This window comes from Apis cerana, linkage group LG5, assembly GCF_029169275.1.
Source record: "Apis cerana isolate GH-2021 linkage group LG5, AcerK_1.0, whole genome shotgun sequence".
Taxonomy (NCBI): domain Eukaryota; kingdom Metazoa; phylum Arthropoda; class Insecta; order Hymenoptera; family Apidae; genus Apis; species Apis cerana.
In genome coordinates, this window is record NC_083856.1 from 1,585,538 (window position 1) to 1,609,199 (window position 23,662).

At 31.0% G+C, this 23,662-nt stretch overlaps 1 protein-coding gene across 11 annotated transcripts in view; it reads left to right on the forward strand.

The window, feature by feature from the left end:
* Positions 1-23,662, forward strand: part of LOC108001347 (histone-lysine N-methyltransferase 2D) — a 681,552-nt gene that overhangs the window by 528,284 nt on the left and 129,606 nt on the right. For all 11 annotated transcript variants that reach the window (XM_062075744.1, XM_062075753.1, XM_062075747.1 and 8 more), the window contains one exon: positions 10,742-11,045. In XM_062075744.1, coding sequence (XP_061931728.1) covers positions 10,742-11,045 — 304 coding nt within the window. The remainder of the gene's footprint in view (positions 1-10,741; positions 11,046-23,662) is intronic.

Below are 23,662 nucleotides of genomic sequence, written 5' to 3' on the forward strand. Positions count from 1 at the left end.
ATTTCAAGAATATACAAAAAAGTATTTCTTGTTAATGGTTGAAGCTAAATAATAATTGAGTAAAACATTTTTGATTAATGATTATTTAAATATCTTTCAAGTATTGATGCTTTGTATAGGATTCAAGAAAATGAAGTAGAATTTTGATCCATATTTTTAATATCTAAGATGTTACTTAAAATCTTATAAAAAGTTAAACTTGCATATGTTTATTATTTGGAGAAAAGGAAATACAACTTGCATAAATTGAATTTTTATTTATAGATAATCAATAAATATATATATTATTGACGTGTTAAATAAATTATTAAATTATTAAAAAAACGTAAAAAACATTTTATGAAAGTATTTTGATCTTTGATTTTAATTATCAAGAATCTATGTAACAAAAATTACAATAAAGATTAAGTAATAGTAATTTATTTTGCATTATTTAAATACATCTGATAACAATTTTATAATGAATTTTTAACTGTCTTCAGTGAATATGATTAAAAACTTATTTTTAATTGAGATTATTAAAATTATTTTATTTGATTTTTTATTAGCTCTTGATAACATTGAAATTCTGAAAATTTAATTTAAATTTTTTAATACTTTTCATAAAAATATTACTTAAATTTTTGTAATATGTTTTTTTTTTAAATTAACTAACCAATTTTTTTTCAAAAATATCTTCAGTTATAACTTCAGTTATAATAAAAAATAAAATTATCAAGAAAATTAAATAGATTTTAATGCTCATTATAAACTTATGCAGAAAATATTTTAAAAAATTTTAATTTTATGTTAAAATTGAAATTCTTACAATTCACCATTTATATTTTATTCGATTTAAAATGTAAAAAATACGAATCGTTTATTACTAAAACAAATATTCTTCTTTTCTTCTTCTTTTTTTTCTTTTCACGTTTGAACACTCTATTACGTATGAAAATTAAGTATAATTGGTCTTCGAGATTCTTGTTCCGCGAGTTCAACGCGAAGTTTAATTCGTGCCCATCGAGCTGAAAATTCTCCTAGATTCAGCGAAGGGGAAAAAAATTACGTCCTGTCTGCTTTTTACAGAATATTTCAACCGGATGAATGTAATATTGCAATTGTCGTGATTGAAATACTTCTTTGAAGTCTCTTGCCTTTTAGGTATTTAGCAAAGAATTTTCTTGGAGCGCTTGCTTCGTAAGAGGCTCCTATTGCATAAAGAAAATCAACTAATTAATCGAGGATCAAAAAGAAAAACTCTTTTGTTATTTTGGCGCGCGAAAATTCTCACTAGATTTTCTTTTTTTACATTTTCATAAAAATTCAATTCGTTGCACAGAATGAAAAATACAATAATTTAAATATTTCGACAAATTATTCGAATGATACTTTCAAGCTTTCATTCTTATATAATTTATGTATTTTTGATAACTTTAGATTTACTAATATTCTTAAAAAGAAATACGTCATCATTTGTTTTTTAAAACGTTTTTAATTAAGAGGAATTAGATTTGAACACGAACGATTTCTTTTTTCATCTTTGAATATATCGCTACGAATTTTAATTAAAATTTAATTAAAAAAAAAACAATTCTAACAATTAATTAGATTATAAAATACAAATATCAGTAAATTTTTTTTATTAATAATTTTATTATTAATTCTTAAATTCTATAATAAAATTCTTTAATAAAATAGTTCTGAAAGAATCAATAAATAAAAAAAGAATATTACGCAAGATTAAAATTGTTCTTTGATGTGATGAATAAATAATACCAAAACATTGATATTTAAAATTTTATGTAAATATAAAATTTTAGTTACATTTCTTCTATTTCTTGACTAATAAAAAAAAACTTTCAAAATAAAAATAATGAAATGAAAAAAATATTATTATTTAATTCGTTAAGATATCAGAAACATCCGATTTTCTATATATTCCTTTTCATTATTTTTGGCACTTTTACAAAGCATAAATTATTAGCATCAAGAAAAGAGAAGATAATTGATATCCTCAGACAAATGTAATTAGAGCTTCCCATCGAAAAAAGTTTGATAAGGAAATAAAAGTAATGCTTTCATGATGGAACGTAATTTAATTCTATTTGCACGAACTAATAAGCATCGAATTACATCTTTCACTGGTACTTTTCTATTATTCCTTCAATTTTTTCCTTTTTCATCTTTTAATAATAAAGAAAAAAGTAATTTCTCAACCATGTAATGCGTTTGTAAAACTATTGGAAATTTTTTACGAGAAAACGATATTTTTATTTTTCAATGAATTTCCAATGAATTTTAAACCGATAAATGATTTTTTATTTTTTATTAAAAATAGGATTCATGATGATATCATTATTGCTATTAAATTTATATCGTTATTGATTATTTTTGTTTTTATATTCGACTTTATTATGCATTAAAAAGTTGTTACTTTCTTGTATTATTATTTTATATGCATTATATTCATTTCTACAGTATGTTAATATGTTCGTGAAATACCTTTGAAAACTTAAATTAATATAAAAAAAATTATTTTAATTTCTAAAAACGATCCTTCAAAGATATTTCATGAATATCAATAATAATATCGATATCAGTGTAAATATAAATATCAATAATAATAATTTTCGAATATAAATTCTAATTCTAATTGCGTTTAAATTACATATTTATTTTTTAAAATAAATTCCTTTTTATTAAAGTTTTTATTAAAATTTTAAGAAAGAAACATATAAAAATAAATTATTTGATGATATAATTAATTCGAATAAAAAAATTTAATTTGCTTTAAGTTTATCTCGAGATAGTGGCTGTGTATTCTTTTATAAAAGCTCAAAGAAAAAATAGAAAAAGAAAGGAAAAGCATGAATTCTCTTGCACAATTTATAAGGAACAATTTCCTTTTTTCTTTTTCCTTTTTTCATGATCTTATTCTGAATTTTTTCAAGTTCTTATTATAGAAACATTTCAAATAGGCTTTTGTTGTTCGACTTTAGACACTGTATACCGAATAGAAAGGAAAAGAAAAAGTTTTGAGTTACTTAACCAGTTTCTCATTATATTTTAAAAGAATTTTTCTTATATCACGGATGTTATACAGAATTTGTATAGAATTTATCGTTTCACGCAAAAGTAATTAAATGGTAACAAATGTATGAAATACCAACACGACGAATCTTCCTTACTTAGCAGTTAACTGCACAATCACAATTGTTCTTCATTATACATTTCTTCGAATATAAATTGTTGATATTTTTAAAGAAAATAGATTGAGGATAAAATTTCGTTTATATTATCATAAATATTTATAATGAATTGATAGATTTGATTGAATCTTTTTGAAACTAGAAGAATAATGCATAATAAATTCTTCATAATATTTTTGATGGATGAATTCTTTATGGAATTTTTATTGTTTTAAAATTAATATTAAATTTTTAATTTATATTCTAATATCAAGAAATAATGTTATAATATTATTTATTATTATAATTTATTTATTGTAATGTAATATTATTTTTTATTGTCCTTTAATTTAAAATATATCTTAAAATTCTTTTTTATCTGGATAAAATTTTTCTAAACTAAAATGTATTCAATTATTGCATTAATCTCTGTAGTTTAGTTGTTTAAGCAGAAAAGACGAATTAATAAGATATTCAAATTGTTAATTAAATTCAATTTCTATTAGATATAAATTATTTCATTTTGAATATTAAAAATAATCTGACTAAAATTTATTTATCCAGATTATTTCCATGATTATTAATTAGAAATTTAGTGGTATAGTTCAATTAAACATTTTCAACAATCAATATATTACCAATCGATAAGATAAAATAATTTCGTTAATAATAAAATTAATCACTTTAACATTAAATCGGAACAAAAAATCAAATTTACTCAAATTTTTCCAAATTCAAATCTGCACGAACAAATAAAAAAGAAAAGAAAAAGAAATGAAATAATCAATAAGATAAAACCAGTCACAAGCTACGACAGAATCCGAATGACAGTTCTCTCCTCTTCCTCTGTTCAAACGAAGATGTCCAAGGATCGTTTAATTGAAAACTAAAAAGAAAGAAGAAGAAAAAAAAGAAAAAAAAGAGAAGCGTAACATCTCTCGAGGTTCTTATTCTCGAACAGGGAGGATAGCTGCGTTTCCACTCTCGGTCCAGCGAGCATAGCCGCCCCTTCCTCCTCAACCCTTTGCCGAGCGAGCGGCCCGCCATTGTAAGTTCCACGGCGTATCTCTGTTATCGAAGTAAATCCACGTAGTCCTTTTCCCCGTGTTCGAACGGCGACAGTACCGCTTGAAATAAGGAAGAACGAAAGGAAGCGCTTATACCTCGAGAGGTATTCTCTTCGAAGAGCTCTTCTTCGAGAGCCACGCCATATATATTATATATTTTATATATATATATACTATATGTATATAAAAAGAGAAAAGTATATACAGTGTGTCCGGTTTATTGTGATTCTCTTAAATATCTCGAGAAATGTGAATGATAAAAAGTAGTTTGATGCTAAAGAAACGATGAATAATAATTTTTTCGCATAGAAGATGAAGTTTAATCTTTTAAACGAAACCATATAATTTTAATGGTTACCTCTTATAATAAAAAGTGTTAATTCATATCGAAGAATCTTTACTTTAAACGATATTTTAAATTTATGAAACTTATATAACTCTCATATGAATGGTAAAATATTCGTGTGTTTCTAATCTTCGATAAATTTCATGAATTTCAAATTACAGTATCTCTTAGCAAAGCTTCTGGTACTTTTTTTATGGCAAATAAATTAACATTTATATCGCTATCTTTCGAGACACCTTAAGTTTCCAGTTCGAGATAAACCGGACACATTGTATATATCGAGAAGGGCGTCATGGGGGAGGACAGTGGGGGTCTCTTCGTCCAAAAGGGATTTGCGAACTTAGAAAAGAGAGGCTATGGAATAGAGGAGAGTGGGATTCAGAAAGAGTCGTTGCAGCGAGCAGGGGAGAAGTTGGTCGTTTCTTCGGTCTTCCGCTTGTAAAGAGGACTTGCTTTCCCACCTCGATATCGTCGATACCCCCCTTTGTTCCCCGGCTTCCGCCTCGTTCGACCCCGCATTAAGGATGCTCTGACCCCGTGAAATGAAAGAAAATTCAGAGGGAAACGGTCTTCCTCGAATAGACCTTCTCTATCGTTGCTCTCTCCTCTATCGTTGAATTAATGGAGAGTTGATAATTGACGCGAATTTAATCTTCGATCCTGATAATTGGGAGAGAAATGAGAGAATTCTTGGGTGGAAAATTTCTTCTGGAAATTCGAGGGAGGGAGGCGAATGTGGGTGATTACTGGAGATTTTAGAAAGTTTAAAGGATCTTAGGTGTTCGAATTGTTTTTCTGTGAGAAGATGTTCTTTAAATATTTATATTAAACAGTAGGGGATGAATCGAGGCAATATTAATAGCATTTCGTGATCATTTGGAATTTTAGATTAATGAAGATTGATTAATTTTTTCTTTCATTTTCTTTACGGTTAATTATAGAAAGATAAGAAACAAAATAACAGTTTGCGAATTTATCGATCGAAATGGTTAGCTTAAAACTAAAAATAACATAAAGAGATTGCATCAATAAGTTTTTTCACGTATATTTCGGTAGAAAGAAATTAAATAAAAATAAAAAAGTTTGCAGATTAGTTTCTTTTTTTTCCCAAAATGTATATCATTGCCTTTGGATTAACTTTATTTATAATAAGAATATATCATTAATCATAATTTGTTTGATATTTCAATATACATATAATAAGAATCAAAAATAAATAATTGTCAAGAAACAACGTATTCATAAAAATGCATAGAAAAACTATAATAATAAATTAAATATATACGTCATTATTTCGTTATGCGAGTAAAATCTTTTTTATAATTATTCTATATTACATAAACTGGCACAATCACAGATAAATACACAACGAAAGAATTTGTAACAAAATTATATTTAGTTTATTCGACGAATATTTCATTATTTATAGATGAAATATCGTTGATCGAAAGTAATGTCTTAAATTGGGATCTTCCCGTTTTCCCGTGTCTCCTAGTTATTTTAAGAAGAATGAGACTGTTACAAAAGCCCGAGTGTTTTCATTGCTGAGTCGTTTTTCGTGTACGTATCAGATACTCGCCGCAAGAGTAATTTTTCTAGACGAAATCTTTTCGCTTTTCGAGGAAAGAAGTCCTCTGTCCTCTGTATGTAAACTACAGTGGAACGTAGATCATTAGAATCTTTAATGCGACGACAAAAAGAAACCAATGACAAACTCTCTTTGTTCTATCTCTTATTTTATTTAAGAACAGGAGATTTCACTTTCAGAATTTATGTTGATTATTCAGGGAACGTCATTAGCCTTGAAATGAAAGGCGATCAATTTTACTTTAGAAATATACTTTCAGCTTTGTCTCTTGAAGGATACATCGTCATTAGGAGAGAGGAGGGAGGGAGGGAGGGGAGAAACCATGGAACTTTCGTTCTTTTGTTTCTCTTTCAACAACGAAGCTTTCTTTTCCCGCTTCGACGTCTTCAATACGGTCTTTGTTCGTGCCATTTTCCTTTTCCTCGCTCCGCTAAAAACGTTTCGTCGTGGATCCGATAGAAAAGAAAGTAGAGCGAAAGAAATTATAAAGGTATACACTTTCCATCTTTGATTCTTATCAAATCCGAAAACCTATTTTATATCAAAGAAAGGATTAATTAATAGTTTAGTAATGTTTTTTTTTTAATTGATGTTTCGAATATAAGAATATCCAGAATTTTTCAAATAATGGGATGTTAATTTGATAATTAAATTTTGATAATCGATATATCTTTTCATTATCTTCTTTATTATACACTATAAAATTGAAGTTCCATGAAACTCATGGTCGATTTACAATTGTTATCAAAATATGATTATTTAAAATCAATCTTGAATTGATTTTAATGATATTTAGATTAAGAAATGGTAATTAAGTTTTTCTAGTTTTCATTTTGATTTGATGAATCTTTTATCTTCTCGTCTTCGGTTAACCTAATTATAAATAAACTAAAAAACTATTAATCATTATAAATCGAAATCCAAAAAATAACAAAAGAAACTAATGAATTTCTTTTCTTCGTTCACCATCTCAATTTCAATATCTTTTATCAAATAGCCATTCGCTTTTCTTTCTTTTTCATTCGTTTAATGGTGAATAGTTGGCTCGATCGATTCCTAGAGGATTCGTGTATGTACACGTATCCATCCACGAATCAGAAAGGAAATACATTAAAGTTGAACGAATTAGCTTTTACAAATTAAACTTTGAACTTCGTCCCGAAATAAAATTAAAGGGAATTCGTTCGTGTATCGTGATGGACTATAAAACTTGGAACAATGGGACAGAATGGCGCTTCAATACTGTTTGAAAATTTACTGGAAACGATGTCGTCCGATGCTCTGACCACTTCTTGCCGCGATCCACGCGAGAATCTCTCTTTCTCCTTTTCGAAAAGGAGGTGAACGATGCCCGATGGTTCGTTAAAGTTTTATCAGAAGGGAGAAAGAACACCAGGAAAATGGACGATTGAAATACGTCGAAACGGATGTTGATGAATCTCGTGTTACGTATATTTTTAATGCATTTGTCTTGTATGCTAGTTATTTATTTCTCGTGTAACGATATAGATAACAGGATTACAAATAGGAATGCTTATATTTGTACGAGTTCCTCTCTTTTCTTTTTCTATCTTTAAGCAAAATAATTTTAAAAAATGGGATTGTTAAAGTGATGAATATAAAAAAGTAAATTAAAAATAAGAAATATATAAAATTAATATTAAAATTTATGATTTAAAATAAATATTTTGTTCTGTTTCGAGATACTTTTAAAATAGCAAAATGAAATGGAAAAAAAACCATAAACTAGAATTATAAATTTGGTTATCAATGAACGAACAGTTCAAGTGTATCAATTTTTTTTAATGGTTATAAGGATTAAAAATATATGTAACTCTTAATTGAGTTGCTTTTTTTTTTATTATTTACGGAATGTCCTCGCATTTGCTCATTAGTTAAAACAAGTGCCTCGCTCTTGAAAATTAAAGGTTAATGCGTAGGTGAAAGGTTAAAGGTTAACATTTCCCTCCTTAAGCTCGCAAACAACGTTTAAGAGAGCCTCGCTCATCTCTTTTTACCCTCTAATTAAAAACCTTTGATATATAACGCTGAAAAGTTTCCATAAAGAACAACATCGTCGAAAAATGGTACTTTTACAAAGTGAATCGTGCGCAAAGTTACGAGTTTCAAAAAGAATACTCTATCCACGACTCTTGGGAGAAAGAAAAAAAAGAAGGGGGAAAAAAAAAAATAGAAAAATCAACATCAAGCTCTGATAAATCTTAAAATGGTCTTTTAACGAAATGAAATGTCCGATTCTCGTTCCGGTTCTCGTTTCACCACGTAACGAAGGTGCAAATTAATCGAGTAACCTGAAAAATTCTCGCTCAGAGACGTTTCTCTCTCTCTCTCTCTCTCTCTCTTTCTTTCTCTTTCTCTTTCTCTCTCTCGACTCGGTCGTCGCCGGTGATATTCCAAGCAAATATTTGTCCAGAGAAATCGGATCCATCGTGGTCGGTGTCGATGGCAAGAACGAGATACAAATCGGCGATTTACCGTCTGCACTTACCGTCTGTTTTATCCGCGTTAAATCTCGGATCCCGATTATAGTTACGACGTAAGAAACGACGTTTAACGATGTCGTTTCCACCGTGTAACTCATTGTTGGATTAATGCAATTATATGGGGCCAAGTGTTGGAGGGGGAGGACGATGAACGCGTCAAACGATTCTTAGGGGCAATAAAGGTATCCTTGAATAGTATAGGCAACTTGTTGCACACTCTTTTCTTCTTCTTTATTATTTCTTTTGGTGTTTTTCATTATACGAAATTTGTTGTTGTTAATTATATATATTTACAGTGCACGTTAAAAATTTTTTCGTAAAATCGATTATTGAAATGAAATTTTGGAACGAGTTTCGAGAAAATTTGAGATAGATCATTTGGCATACATTAATTTCATATGCCGATTTGCTGAAGCCGAAATTTTTCGCTTAAAAAAGCATCCGGATTCGATTCAGAATCTCTAAAATGGGTATTATTGTTTTTGGCGAGCAAATCATAGTGATGTAATTCATGTAAAAATATTTTAAAAAATTCATTTAATTAAATTGATATTCTAAGAAAGAATATTTTCGTTGTATATTTTTTACGTCATTGAGTTTTGATTTTAAATTATAACTTGAAACGATATAAATTAATTATATTATAGTTATTTCCTTACATATTTATTCTACTATTTTCTTTTACTTATTTTCATACCTAGAATCATGCTATCGATAATTCATTTGTTTAATCAAATAGAGAACTTCACATGAATTTTAAAATTTTTCAAAATTGATTTACTCGAATATATATAACGATAATAATGGAATAATGGAATATTCTGAATTATCATATTTCTTGTAAAAATTATTCTTTTGAAAAGTGAAAACAAATAAAAGATTTAATAATATATTAAACATAATAGTATATATTAAATTATACATTTGAATAAATGATTATAAGATATAAAAATAAGGACAAATATCAAATATGATACTAAATATTATACACTTTTTAATTTTCATTTTATTAAAAATTAAAATGCATCGAATTAGGTTATTTCAAAAAATTCTGTTCCATTTCCAACTCGTTCTAACGTATCCATATATAACAACACATTTCCACTCTAAGGCTACCTTTCATCTGATAACCAAGCTTCCTTTCTCCGAGAGATTTCACGTGAGAGGGTGTGCGTCAGGTTGGTGCGTTTCACCCCATCGATGAGGTCGCATACCATGTATATCAGGCAAATGGTCTGGAGAGTAGTCTTTAGCCCTGCGAAACGGTCGTAAGGCTGTCACGTCGAGGATAAGCTTAGATGCACCTCGCAGATAGCTCGATGCCAAGATCGCTCTGCTCCTCGTTGTACAGGATTTCCGGAGTTCGGTAGATCCTCTATACAGATAGGAACTTAATTGGACCGACATAATTTTCTACCCTCAACTGGGGGACTGGATGATCGAGTTCTCTTGAATGTTTCTTGCGTGTCAGTGGAGGATTATTGAAACACTTTGCTGAACTTCTCCGTCTTATCTCGCTGATACGTGAATGTATTGTTAAATATATAATATATATTTAATTGCACGAAAATTTTATTATTATACAACAATCACGGAAGATGATTTTATGCTAGAAATTCTTTTTCATTTTTTCTTTTTTTATTTTGTTTATTACATTTGATTTGATAAAGGGCTGAAGTGAAATACAATTTGTTGTATTCCTTAAGATTGCTTATGAAAATTTTTAAGTGTAAAAAAAACTCGAAACGAGTTTTGTTTATTTAAAATTGATAATATTTATTGAATACATTTATTAAACTTAAAAAAAACATAATGTCATAAACAACAGTTTATGACATTAAGTGTATCATAAATTCAAATATTGATGCATATAATTTAAAATAATTTAAATGTCGAATACATAAAGTGGAATACACAATCTAAAAATTCAAATTCATAGGAAATAGTCTAATTATTAGATTACAGATATTTTTAAAAATATGCTTAATTATAAAATAATATCGAACCAAAATTTCGAAATTTCACAAAGACTCTTTTGACACAATTGTTTATTATTTTTTTTTCAGGAACGGGCACATGCTAACGCATCGAAACAAGAAGCCGTACGAGTGCAAAGCGGAGGGATGTGGCAAGTCGTATTGCGACGCGAGGAGTCTGAGGAGGCACACGGAGAATCATCATGCCGGTAGCAAGGTGAACGAAAGCGTTAGTCCTAGCAGTCCAACCACCGGTCCTCACACACCAAATACACCGGGAAGTAATCCCAGCACGCCAAGCACACCAGGAGCGACGTCGACGGCCAACGGCCATGGACATCCGGCCTTAAAACAATTGCTCGCCACGGAACCGTCACAGACGCAGCAGCAAAAGGTAAGTGGCGATATATTTTATTTCCTGTGATACTGACACAGATAAAATTCAGGCTTGAAAACTTGATACTGCAAGTGAAATGCAGCGCGTAAATGAGAATACGTTTCGTAAAAATTTTTTTAAATATTTGATACTATTTTTTTTATACGATATATTATCAATATCGATTTCTTACAAAATTGATTTGCTTTGCTAATTTGTTTAATTTTCAACTATATTAAAATAGATTTTACAGTATTCTTAATCTTGATTTTTAATCTAACTTCAAATTAATGGAAATTAATCGAAAGATGTATCGAAGAAATATGAAAAAACCGATCATTTGTATTTATTTATATCAGTTTACTATATTATACATATAAGAAAACAATCTATCTATCAATAATTTAATCCAAGAGTTTGATACGCGTCAATACATAAAATGTACATATGTACGTGTATGTAAGTATATAGTGACACCGTTTCTTCGAAATTGGCCCGATATTGGTTCGTCTGAGATGGGTTTAAAGGCTTAGAGAAGTAGCGTTTCTCTTGGATGAGCCTGGTCAACGTGGATCCGAGGATCCACCGACGTAAGAGGATTACATTGATCTACCTGATCGTCGAGCATGTTACGCGACCTCTAACTGCCCCTTCATTAATTTTTATACGTCATTCACGATCTTCAATTTGTCCAGATCGGTAGGATCGTTCGATAAATGGATTCCAGGAATTATATAGCTGTTCAAAGACAGATTAGGGATCACAATTGTTGCGAAAAATTCTTTAATAACGTCGTCCCAGAGACGTTCCTTCGTTGATCCATTGGTGGATTGGATCAATTGGTAATTATTGGAAAGCTATGAAGTTAAAGGAGACTCGTATAAAATTGTTTCTGTTAATCCTATTGTTCGCTATTGAAACACTTAACTTTTAATTAATATCGCGAAACATGATTATTATTTATTATATTTTTATAACTATATTATTTATTATTTCGTATTTTAATTAAATATTATTCAACAAAGGGAAGTTTGTAATAAATCTTAATTTACGAATATTCGAATATTAAAAAGTCGAGGTTATTTCGTTGTTCTCGAACGATTTTAATTCTTAAAATAATCCATAATTTTGCTACCAATTTCTTCATTAAAGAATGTATCACATTTAATCGATGATTATCACAATGATCATCATAGGCAAATATTTTAATATATCGATAAAATATTTTCGTTCAAAGAAACATTAAAAGGCTTGAAACTTTAAAAAGAGTATTCTTCTGTGGCGTGTTATCCTAATGACAATGCAATATAAACAATTAGAATGTATAATTACTGAAGATATAGTAATAAGACGCCTTGCGTAAACAGAGTACTAATATTGGAAGCCATTACCAACGCAGTAGAAACTGGTCGTATCAGTCAGCCATCGTTTACACTGGCGCACAGCGACGGGCACTACTAACAGTGGAGTTGGTTAGCATATAATCAGCCAGCCGTGACAGTAGCAGGAGTTTGTAGAAACTCCAGTAGCAGTAGTTGCTAATCACACAATGAGGACAGTAGCAAATATCAGATACTAAACACAAGCATATATAATAACGTATGTGAATATGATCATTGATAATTTATATATTCGTTTGATTTTCTATTCTATATTACGATATTGTAATGATAAAAGTAAACTTTTGTAAAAATCCTTATATTTTCACTAACAAAAAAAAATAGAAAATGTACACGTATTTTAATTTTAACGCTTCTAATTCGAAAAATTCTAATATTAATTATTCGCGATTTAAAAAAAAAAAAAAGTTTAATAAACGTTTTGCCATTACATTACATAAAAGTTCCATTTATCGAAATCAGATTAAATCGAGTTCGAGAGAATTCCAATTCGTACAAATACTATTAAATTTTCCACATCGTTATTTCCACAAAAATTCCGTGTAACCATTACAAATCCCTCAATTTTTAATCTCTTCATCGCGTTCGAACCAACGATTATCATTTTTCATAAAAAAAAAATTCTCGAATACGAATTGAAAAATTCCCCACCCCCTCTAGTTAATCCAACGACCGGAAATACCATCACCCCTGCCCTCTCCTCCTCTTTCGAGCGTCTTTTCGCGAAATCAAGCATCTCCTTCGTATCCTGTCTTTATTGGCTGCGACGGTCGACGGTACAGCTGGGTCGAGCTGGGTTGGCCATTGTCGGCCGATAAAAGGGCGCGAGAGAAAACGAACTTCTTACAAGAAGCTCAAAGAAAGAGAGAAGAAGCACGAGAGGAAACAAAGAAGAGGGAGGAAAAGGAGGCGTCGTCCACCCTTGTTCATCTGGCTTGATCCCCCGTCCACCGTCTTCAGAGCTCGGTGGAAATTAGTTCTCGGCCGTGGAGCACGAAATTATTGCTGCTTTCAAAGTCGCTCGAGCTCGCCCCGCTTACGTCTTCAGGCCTTCTCGCTCGCTCGCTCGCGGGATCCTGTTACAGAGCGTGAACGCGGGGAGAGTGTGCACGCGTACGAGCGCAAGGAAGAGGGAAGAAGAGCGTAGTTAAACCGAGACTACAAATCTACGATATTGAGTTAGAAGTAGAGGGCGGGCCCCTCGAAGCGGGGGCTAATAAAATTTGATGACCGGGAGGAACTTCGTAACGAGAATGAGACGCGGAATCGGAGGGATGGAAGGGGCTCGAGGGAAGAAGAAAAAAAAGGAGAGGATTTGGTCGAATCGGCCGCCTATGAAAACTTCTCAGACACGGAGCCCCGTGATTTACGATATTTCATCGGAACGTAACACAGGGCCACTCTTATCCGAGTGGTTATTGTCGAGTTCCTAGTGAGCCAGGTGCGGTATTTTCATCTTTTGATTTCTCTTCTTTCTCTTCCCTCGTCTTTCATTTTTCTTGCCACTTTTTTCGCTTCTTTTTTCTGGCTGTCAAGACACACGGGGCATAGGAGGATGTGTATTTATCTTGGCGGATTTATCTTTATTTGAAGCGGACAATGATTGTGGTTTGGGGAATTTTATTGAAAAATTTTCTATTGTCGAGGAATTTTTGAGCGAAAGTTTGAGGTGCTGATGATTCAAATAATGGTATCTTTTCATAATAAAATATACGTAAAATTTTTACACGCGAATAACATTTCTTCTCATTTTCATTTGTAAATGATCTTGCAATTAATCGAAAAAAATAAGAAATATTCTATATATCGTTTTGTATAAATAAATTAAATTTATTTCCTATACATTTCTATTTGTTTATTCTTTTTTTCTTTTTTCTTTTCTTTATCGAATAGAAAATCTAGAAGATAATATTTATTCCGCAACGAAACTGATTTGGCACATTAGCCTTGTTTTCTTATTTGATTTCCATTTCTTATTCACCGGAAGCTAAGATTTTTCTGAATATTCGTGAAAAGCACGTTTCTCGTTTCGTTTGCTCAGGTACAATCGCTGATGCAAGAAATGCAAAGTAGAGAAATATCACCAGAAGCGCAAAATCATTTTAAACACCAGGCACGAATGCGACGAAGAAGTTCATGCGCTGTGAATATGTACTAAAAATGTAAAAATATTGAAATACCTTTATTAAGACTCTCCTATGATAATATTGAGCGAATACAAATTAAGCAATTGTTATATTATTATTAAAGAGATAAGAGAAACAAAGATTTTTGAAGATTTCATGGACAAAAGATTTAATAACTGATCTTTTCCTCGGGTAAAATAATACGAGAAGATTAATTTATATACATATGGGAATTAATTATTCACATTTTTCATCGAGTTTTGAAAGAATTTCGAAATTCTTTCCGTTTCCACAAACTTTTATTAAAATTTTCTCTCCAGAATACTTCCCCGAGCCATTGTAGTTATAACGAGAGATAATTTCATTTATCAAGGAATCAAAGATCTCAGGAAACGAGGGTGGCGCGTGAATCCAGGTGAAAGAGGAGCGGGTCGTCGCGTGAAATCCATTCAAGGGGAGATGAGCGAGTGGAAGGGACGTTGTCGGTGATTCGACATCAAAAGGCGTCTGTCGGTCATTCAACCGGCTCCCTGATTGCACCGTAAAGGCAGGGTGTCTTAGAAATCACGGTTATCGCGGTAGAAAATCACTTTCTTGCTCGCGGAAGCGTGCACGGCCGACAAAAGGGGCAAAGGGCAAGGGTTCAGAGTCGGTGCACTCTCAGAACGTGACATCGAATTAGATATTGTCTTTCGTGTGACCACCTCGGTGCGTTGGTCAACCGCCACTAATTCGCTAATTTTCGATATCCATGAGAAATCCCTTCTCTTTAACTTGAGTGATTAGTGCTGTTCAGAATAATGGTAATGATATATTGACACTATTATTTCTATTAGTGAAATTTATTAATAAGATTACACCAATTTTGTAAGAATAATTATATTCTTTATATAAAATAAATATTAATGACATTAAATTATTTCTATTTAATCGAGAAAAATTTAATGAGAGTTATATTATTGTTATTCTGAATTATTTTTATAATATGATATAATGGAATTTAGAAGTTGATAATTGATCGATTTTTTTCACAAAAAAAATTTGTGACATTGATTGGATAATTGTGGTTTGATGAAGATATTAGTGACAATAGTGTAAAAAAGATAATAAAAATTTTTTAAACTTAAATTCTATTAATTGGTTTAATAGTAGATACTTTATTTGCTGACTCAATAATGAATTAGAAATCATTAAAGAAATTCTACGAATATTTTACTTGAAATAAAATGATTATTATTATTATTTCTGGTACAGAGTTTTCAATCAAACGTAAACACAATATAAAATTCTCTGGAAAAATTTTTAAAATAAAAATACTATGGTATAAAATGCATTAGGATGTGAAGTGTGAGAAAAAATAAATACAACAACAAAAATAATTTAAACGGCAAATGTCCTATTATTAAATTATATCGTGAAAAGCATCTGTTAATTTTTTAAATTTTTATAACATTTCTTTTGTTACATTTTCAGCTATAAATATGATCCTTTTATCCATGCGTTATATTTTAACGTAGCATTATACGTTTCAAAAATTACAGTACTTTAAAAGAATTTTGTATTGTTGTTTGACCGAAAATTTTTTACCAGAAGTAACACAAAAGTGTTCATATACAGGATGAATAAATAAAATATTCGTGGGAAATTTTTGGAGAGTTGAAGTTCTCAAAAGAAATATAAAGAAGTTCTCAAAAGAAATATAAAGTTCTCAAAAAAATATCGAGATTTATTCATTAAAAAATAAACAATTTGAATTTGCGTTCGTGCGCTATCTCTGCCCCATTTCATTTAACTTCTTAGTTACTTATTTTTTAAACAAATCTCAATTATAAATATCTTACGAATGTATATATTAACAGAGCAAATGAAATAACCACTATTTCGTACAAATAAAAAAAATTGCAATCAACTAACGTACAAAAGATCGATTTCTTTTTCACAAAAATTCTGAAACCAGAAGAAAAGCAATCGAAACCGAGATGACAGCGCACTCTTACCAAAGTGCTCTTCTAACGCACTTAATTAATGACTATTAAGCAACACAATAGGCGTATATGACACGGGTAAACTCGATTTTATAGCGCGACAGCAATGTTCGCGAAGTATGAATACATAGCCATGAAAACAGGGCCAGTGTAATATGAAATTCCACGACTCTTTGTCAATATTACCGGGCTGAAAGACCTCCCGGTAGCTTCGAGTTTAATATGATTAAAATTGGACTGAAAGTACCGCGTGGTTCGCGATAAAACGCGTCGAAATCCATGAAAAACATTTTCACGGCACAGAGGATACGTGGCCGATGGAATTTCACCCGGCAATTAGTTGGAATCAAGCGAATCGCCCGAATTCCATGAATTGCCTTTAATCATGGACGACGAGGAACGCGTGCATGCACTTTATAGTATTGAAAGTCGATGGCATTCTTAATTTGCAGATGAATTCTCTGAATCGAAATAACAGTGCGAGCGTTCGTTGTTTCCCAATTTTTCATTTATTTTATGAATACTACTGGCGTTCCGATTATTGAATTATAAGAATCATTTTGAGCGTGAAATTATTTAAATGGGAATTAAAATGGCGGCCCACTCCATCATTTCTTTTTATAAATGACGATATAAATTTGAGCTTGCTGATGCGCGTAGCCTACCATTGTAATTTTATACGTTTATATTTCATATTGTATCTGAACAGGAGAATAGAGAAAAGTTTTACAATTTTTATTTTTATCTCCTAGATATATTCTCTCTGTTTCTCGTTTTTTAAATTTTTAACTCGATATAATATTTTACAATCAACGATAAAAATATCCCGTAACTCGGGAATTAATAGTTTAGAGTCACATTTATTAAGATCTCTTTGTTTCGATCAATATTACGCCTATTACGCGTATATTTATATATATATATATTTTTTCGCTATTTTCAAGTATAAGAAAAATAGACGGAAAGAAAATTTATCTTCGAATATTGATCAATATCCTCCACGTGAAACTTAATAAAGTAATAATTAAATCGAGGAGAATCAGATACCTGTCGAATCAAATTGTATCATAAACTATTTATATGATTTTAATTCGCGTCAACGCGGAAGCAAATTTCAAAATCTGTATAATCGAAAGCAAAAATCCCTCCAAAATTTCCAAGAAAATTTCCTTCGTTTCGCACGATTACGATAAACGCGTGTGCGTCGTCTGATTCTCCGCGATCGTGATCACCGTTTCAGACGTTCGTTCAACGTGCACTCCGCTCTGGAATTATCTTCTTAACGCGGAGACATCGTAAACTGGGTCGAACAAGAGTCGTAGACACGGTACACAGCTCTCTCTCTCTATTTTCCCCTCCTCTTTCGTCCCTGTGTGTGCCCGCCGGCTTTGGAATCTCGAATCGAAATCGGAATCGGAGTGTCTCGAAGTTTGCAAATTACGTTCGACCGCCCTTCACACACGCGCGGCCCTTTCACAAAACCCGTGCAGACATATCACGAGTCCCGCCGAGTCAATCGTGGATTCCACAATTCCTCGAAGTTAACGCTCGATCGTGCTTGTATTTTGTATTGGGAAGCGAAGCAATTAGGGATAGAGTTGGATTTGAACGCGCGAGAGACAAAATTCGATGGAGTTCGCCGAGTTTGAGTGGTAAATAAAGATACCGGACGTATCTGGTATTTTAGTTTCAGTATTTTGATGTAGATGGTGAATTTTTTTTTTTTTTAGAGCGAATGATCGATAAACGGTTTAATAAGCTTTAAAGGTGATTGTGGATAATAAATGAGGATAGTACAGAAGTGCTCGAAGTGAATTTGAATTATAGTTTCGGTTGATTGATGAAATGGTGGAAGATTTAACGAAGTAGATATAAAAAAATAAGATATTGAAGATAATATATGTGGAAATATAATGTAGCATGGAAATTATAATAGCGGAAGTAGATTATTTTCATTCTTTTCATTTCTTTGATTACTTGATTGATGAATGTTTGAAGAATATATATATATATATATATTACTGTAACGAGTTAAGAATGACGAAGAAGAACGAGTTTCTTCGTGTGATTCATAGAATAGAGATGAGTTTTATCTTTGAATTTAAATTACTAAATAAAAAAAAATAGTAACAAATATGATGATAGTATTAAAAGAAAATTCGTTGTAGCTAATGCAAAGATCTTTTTTTACAATACAGATTCTTATTTATTGTATTCAAAGAGGTAAATTTATAAATAAAATAATATTTTATTCGAATTTTTCATTACACGATTTTTAACGAAACCGATACTCGATCTCATAAATTAATGAAGGCAGAATTATGTAGAATTAATGTGAAGATTGTATCAGAAATGCGAAACGTATCTTTGTTTAATTAATTTCTTGTTTCGTTTAGAATATAATCTAAAAATATAACGATGATTATATTAATTAATAAATATTCGGATTTATTTTCAAGTAAACTTAACAAAGAAAAACAAGGATTAATATTGATTCAAATCTATTTTAAATTTTGAAAAGATAATTTCTATGAATCGTTTTCAACTTTTATATTTATATATTTATTCTATCAAGTTTGATATACAAAGGAAATCTACATAACAAAGAAACCGGAAATCTATTTAGCATTCGTGAACTTTTACCTTGACACGGTGAAGAGACATTTCTACGACAGTTGAATGTTGACGACCAAACAATTTCAGAAATAATAAGTTTGTCAGGAGACTACTTCAATTCGATGAAATAAATGAATTAAAATTTATTCCAATTTATCTTCAGAATCTCAATGGGAATTGAAGAAAATCTATCAATAGTTTCATTTTCCTTTTAATCGAATAAATTTGTTAAAATTTAAAGATCGAAATGAAAAATTCATTGGTCATTTCAAAATCATGGAGCAAACGCTGTGAAAGAGTGTAAAATAAAAAAAAATAAAATCAAAAATCGTGGATAAATCAAACACGTAGAAACGTAAGCAAAATATAAACTTTTCCGAATAACAGAACAAAAAGTTTTCACATGTAAAAACATATATCGAATATAAAACTTTAAATTTATAAATGAAACGCCGTGAAAAACTTTACTGATAAAAAGAATCATTTCAAAATAATAAATCTAAAATCTAAACGCAGAAAAATTTAGCATACGAAAGGATTAATCTTAAAAATTGTGAAACAATTATACGATAATGATATAAGAAAGTATTTGCAAAGTATTAAATCTTTGATATCATAAAATATATAAATTATAAAACTTCGAAATATATAAACGATTAAAATTCATAATTATTGAACAAAAAAAAACATACATTCAAGAATTTTAAACGAACGAATTATCATTCAATAACATTCATTTATTCTGAAATTCTGAATAATTTTACACTTCGTAAATAAAGTAACCCGATATAATAAAACGAAAGTTACGATAACTAAATCGACAATTGAAAAAAATAAATAAAAAAATCCACAACTCCTCATCCAAATCCACAAAGAAAATCAGACAAACCTATCAACGAATCCTCAACAACACGACGAGAAAAGAGGAAGAGTATGGGGGTAATGGGGTAGGGGTATCCGCCACGGAATTCACTTTGCTCGCACAAAGGGCCGAAATGAGTTCTTCGCGTGGACGTCGAGACGAGGAGAACTTCTTTGAGCCGCATAATCGCGTCGAGGCGTCACGACGACGTCGTCGATTAATCCCTCCCTCGTAATTCCTTGCGAGCTGCTCGTCATCGAATTTCCTTCGATTTCGATCCGGCAAAAGTGTCGCGCTTTCGTTACGCCATCCTGGATATATCGTATCTCAGTGGCGCCATCTTAAACGGAATTACTCCGTAATGGCCCCCAGCTCGCGAATCCCTGATCGCTATCTCCTTCGGCAATCGGAGCGAGCCATCGCAATTATCGTCTACGAAACGAACTTTTAAGCGGCGAGAACTGTGCTCGTCGATTTTAATGAAACCTCCAGACACGACGAGCACGAAGATATCCTTCCTACTTGTTAATTTATCGGGTTGAAATATCTTTTAACCCTTCGAGCATTACGGTTCGTCACTGAAGATGTATCGCATGGTGAATTTTTTCTTATTATTATATTATTAAACTGCTGACGTTTTGTATACGTAAAGGAAGGATAAAGAAATAGGATATATATTTCATTTGAAATTAAATTTAATAGCAATAATTATATGGCGAAACAAATTATAAAAGTGTAAAATAATATGTATATATGTACTATCTCGGAAAGGATTATAACCAGTTGAAGTTAGATGAAACAAAATTGAGATTATTTCGTCTTCACTAATTATGAATTTTTATATGCTTGTATACTTGAAACTGAGAATTGAATGATTCCTTAAAGAGTGAAAAAATATAACGATTATAGGAGAATAAATTGAGATTGACACAAGATGGAAAAACAATTTAAAAAAGATAAATAAACGATCAATCCATATAGTTGTAATTATTATTATGAAAAGGGATAATACATATACGTTCTATCATATATCATAATTAATTGAATAATTCACTATATATATATACGATTCAAATATCGAAAATATATACACATCTCTTACAATATTCATAGTATAATACCCGTAATTTCAATTTCAATATCTGTCATAATACAACAACCCAAGAATAATTCAAAGTATATAATAATCTCAATATCGGAAAACATTCCAATTTCAACAATCGTAAGCCTCTGTCTTTCTCTCTTTCTCTCTCTTTCTTCTTCCTCCATCATCCTTCTCGTATCTCGGAGCATCGTCTCATCCATCGCAGAAGCTGGCTGTTCGTGTTGTGTTTGAAAATATCTACAATATCTCGCGGACGATACACGGAATGCAGAGGGGGAGGATAAACGAAGAAAAGGAAGAAGAAGAAAACTGGAGGTAGATGATAAATTTCCGGGCATCGAACCGAGCGCAGGATTCTCTAAGCATCGCCGTGTGGGATTTGGACGAATCGCCATCGCGAGCGGAAATTGACGTACTTTCCCGCGGGAGTTTGGGTGGGGATGGAGGGGGGTGGAGGATATCGGTCGAGCTCTGCTTCTGAAAGTGTATCCGATTAGCGACAATTCGAACGGCTCGCTAGGGAGAATCTCTTTGCTTCCTTCGTTGCGCTAACAACGTTATCTCGTGGTCGCTTTGCTCTCGATGTTACACACGTGTATGTACGTGTATGTGTGTGTATGTAGCGGATGAAATTTCTTGCCGAGCTTTGTTAAGAGGAATTAAAATTTATTCGTGGGTTTTCGCTTTCGAAATTAGAAAATTATTGGGATGTTGTAGGCGAAGTGAATTAATCTTTAGTGCGATTTTTTTGACGACTCGCAGCTTTATTGAAGAATACATGTATTAAGTTGCGTAAGCTGTGTTGCCCTATTTTAAAAGTTTTTATCTAAATCGCAAAAATGAAGAGATGTTAAGAGTACTATTTAAAAAATTATCATATAGGTTAATCGAGGAACAAAAATGTTTGTACGAGTTGATTTTTATACAGATAATGGAGTAATAAGTTAAATTATATTTTATTTATAGATACTTTTAAAAAAATCAAATCTATAACTAGCATATTTTTTTTAAAAGATAAATTACTTGATTCCAATAATATTAGTTCCATGATATTATGTCGTTTTTAAGTTTTAAATGCATTCAATTTTTATTTCAATCGTTATTTTCTTTTATTTGAAACTATAGATACTGCTTGATTTGTTTGATAATATAAAACAAACAACACTTTATAATTCTTGTTGTCAATAATAGACAGATTGCAATACATCTTAATATTATTTTTTACCCAGAGATCCTGTATGTTTTAATCTATCACACTATTTTAATAATACGTAGAAAAAAGTCATCATCTGATCATCGATCAACGCTAATTTTGTCAATCAGATCAATCAGATAATATATTATGTTATAAATTTATTTGTTGCTTAAAACCAGCGTTGATCGATATTAGACGATTTTTTTCTTTATAAAAAGATATCTCTCCTTACTCGTATCTCATTTTTGCATCCATATTTACAAATATATAATAACAAAATCTACGAATCTATTCCTACAATTACAGATTCCTAACACCATCAATTTGTACATATTTTTTTGAACCCATTTAATTTGATATAGCCACATAGTAATTATCTAGAAAGAATATAACGGGACGGAAGATAGCAAAAAAGTTATTAAAAATACCCTTTGAAAAATAGTAGAGAACGTATCCAATCCCCTCTCGTATTACCACTTCACCCTCCCGAAAATTCGCGGCGTTGGCGCGGTAAAAATCAAAACGCGGAATAAACTGGGAACGCATGACGCGTGCAAAACTCCGTGAATAATTACGTTTCCAAACCAAGTGAGGTTTTCACCGTTGAAAACTCGCGACGCGATTTTCACGAAGCTTCTACTTCGCTGGTCCGAGGTAGGAAACGAGGAACGGAAACGCGGCCGATTTTCCTCTCCTCCCCCTCCCCCGGTTGAAAAATAAACGACACGGTGCAACCGTGTCCAACGTTGTTCCGGGTCATTAAACGGTGTTGGTTCGCAAGTTTTATTACGGGTTGCGTGTCCTCGTGTGTATCGGTGTTCGATATACTTCACGTCCAACTTCACGTTATAGCAACGTTCGAAAAATGGGGAAAGGAGGGAAGTAAGGAGAAATATACAGGGGGAAACGAAAAGATTTTGCTCGTAGAGGAAACGTGAAGAAGAGAAAAGAAAAGAGGGAGGAAAGAGAGCATAAAAGTATTGTTATTCGTATGTTTAACTTTTGATTCTAGATTATTGCAAAACTCGTAAGATTTTTTAGTTTTGTTTAAAGATTAAATATTTCGTTAATTTTAGAAATTATTAATTTTTAAGAATTTTTGAATTTTTTAAAGATTTGGTTTATTAGTTATATATTAATAAGAAAATGAAGATATAAGAAATAGGAAACTATTCACTGAATGTACATTGAAAGAGAAATACTTTTTGATTATATTAATTTTACGCAATATAAAAAAAAAGTATAAGAGTTTAACCAGTCAATGTAATTAATCATTCTTTTTAAGATTGCATAATCATCACGAAAATTAATTATATATGAAGCACGCGTAATATCGTGTATTATGA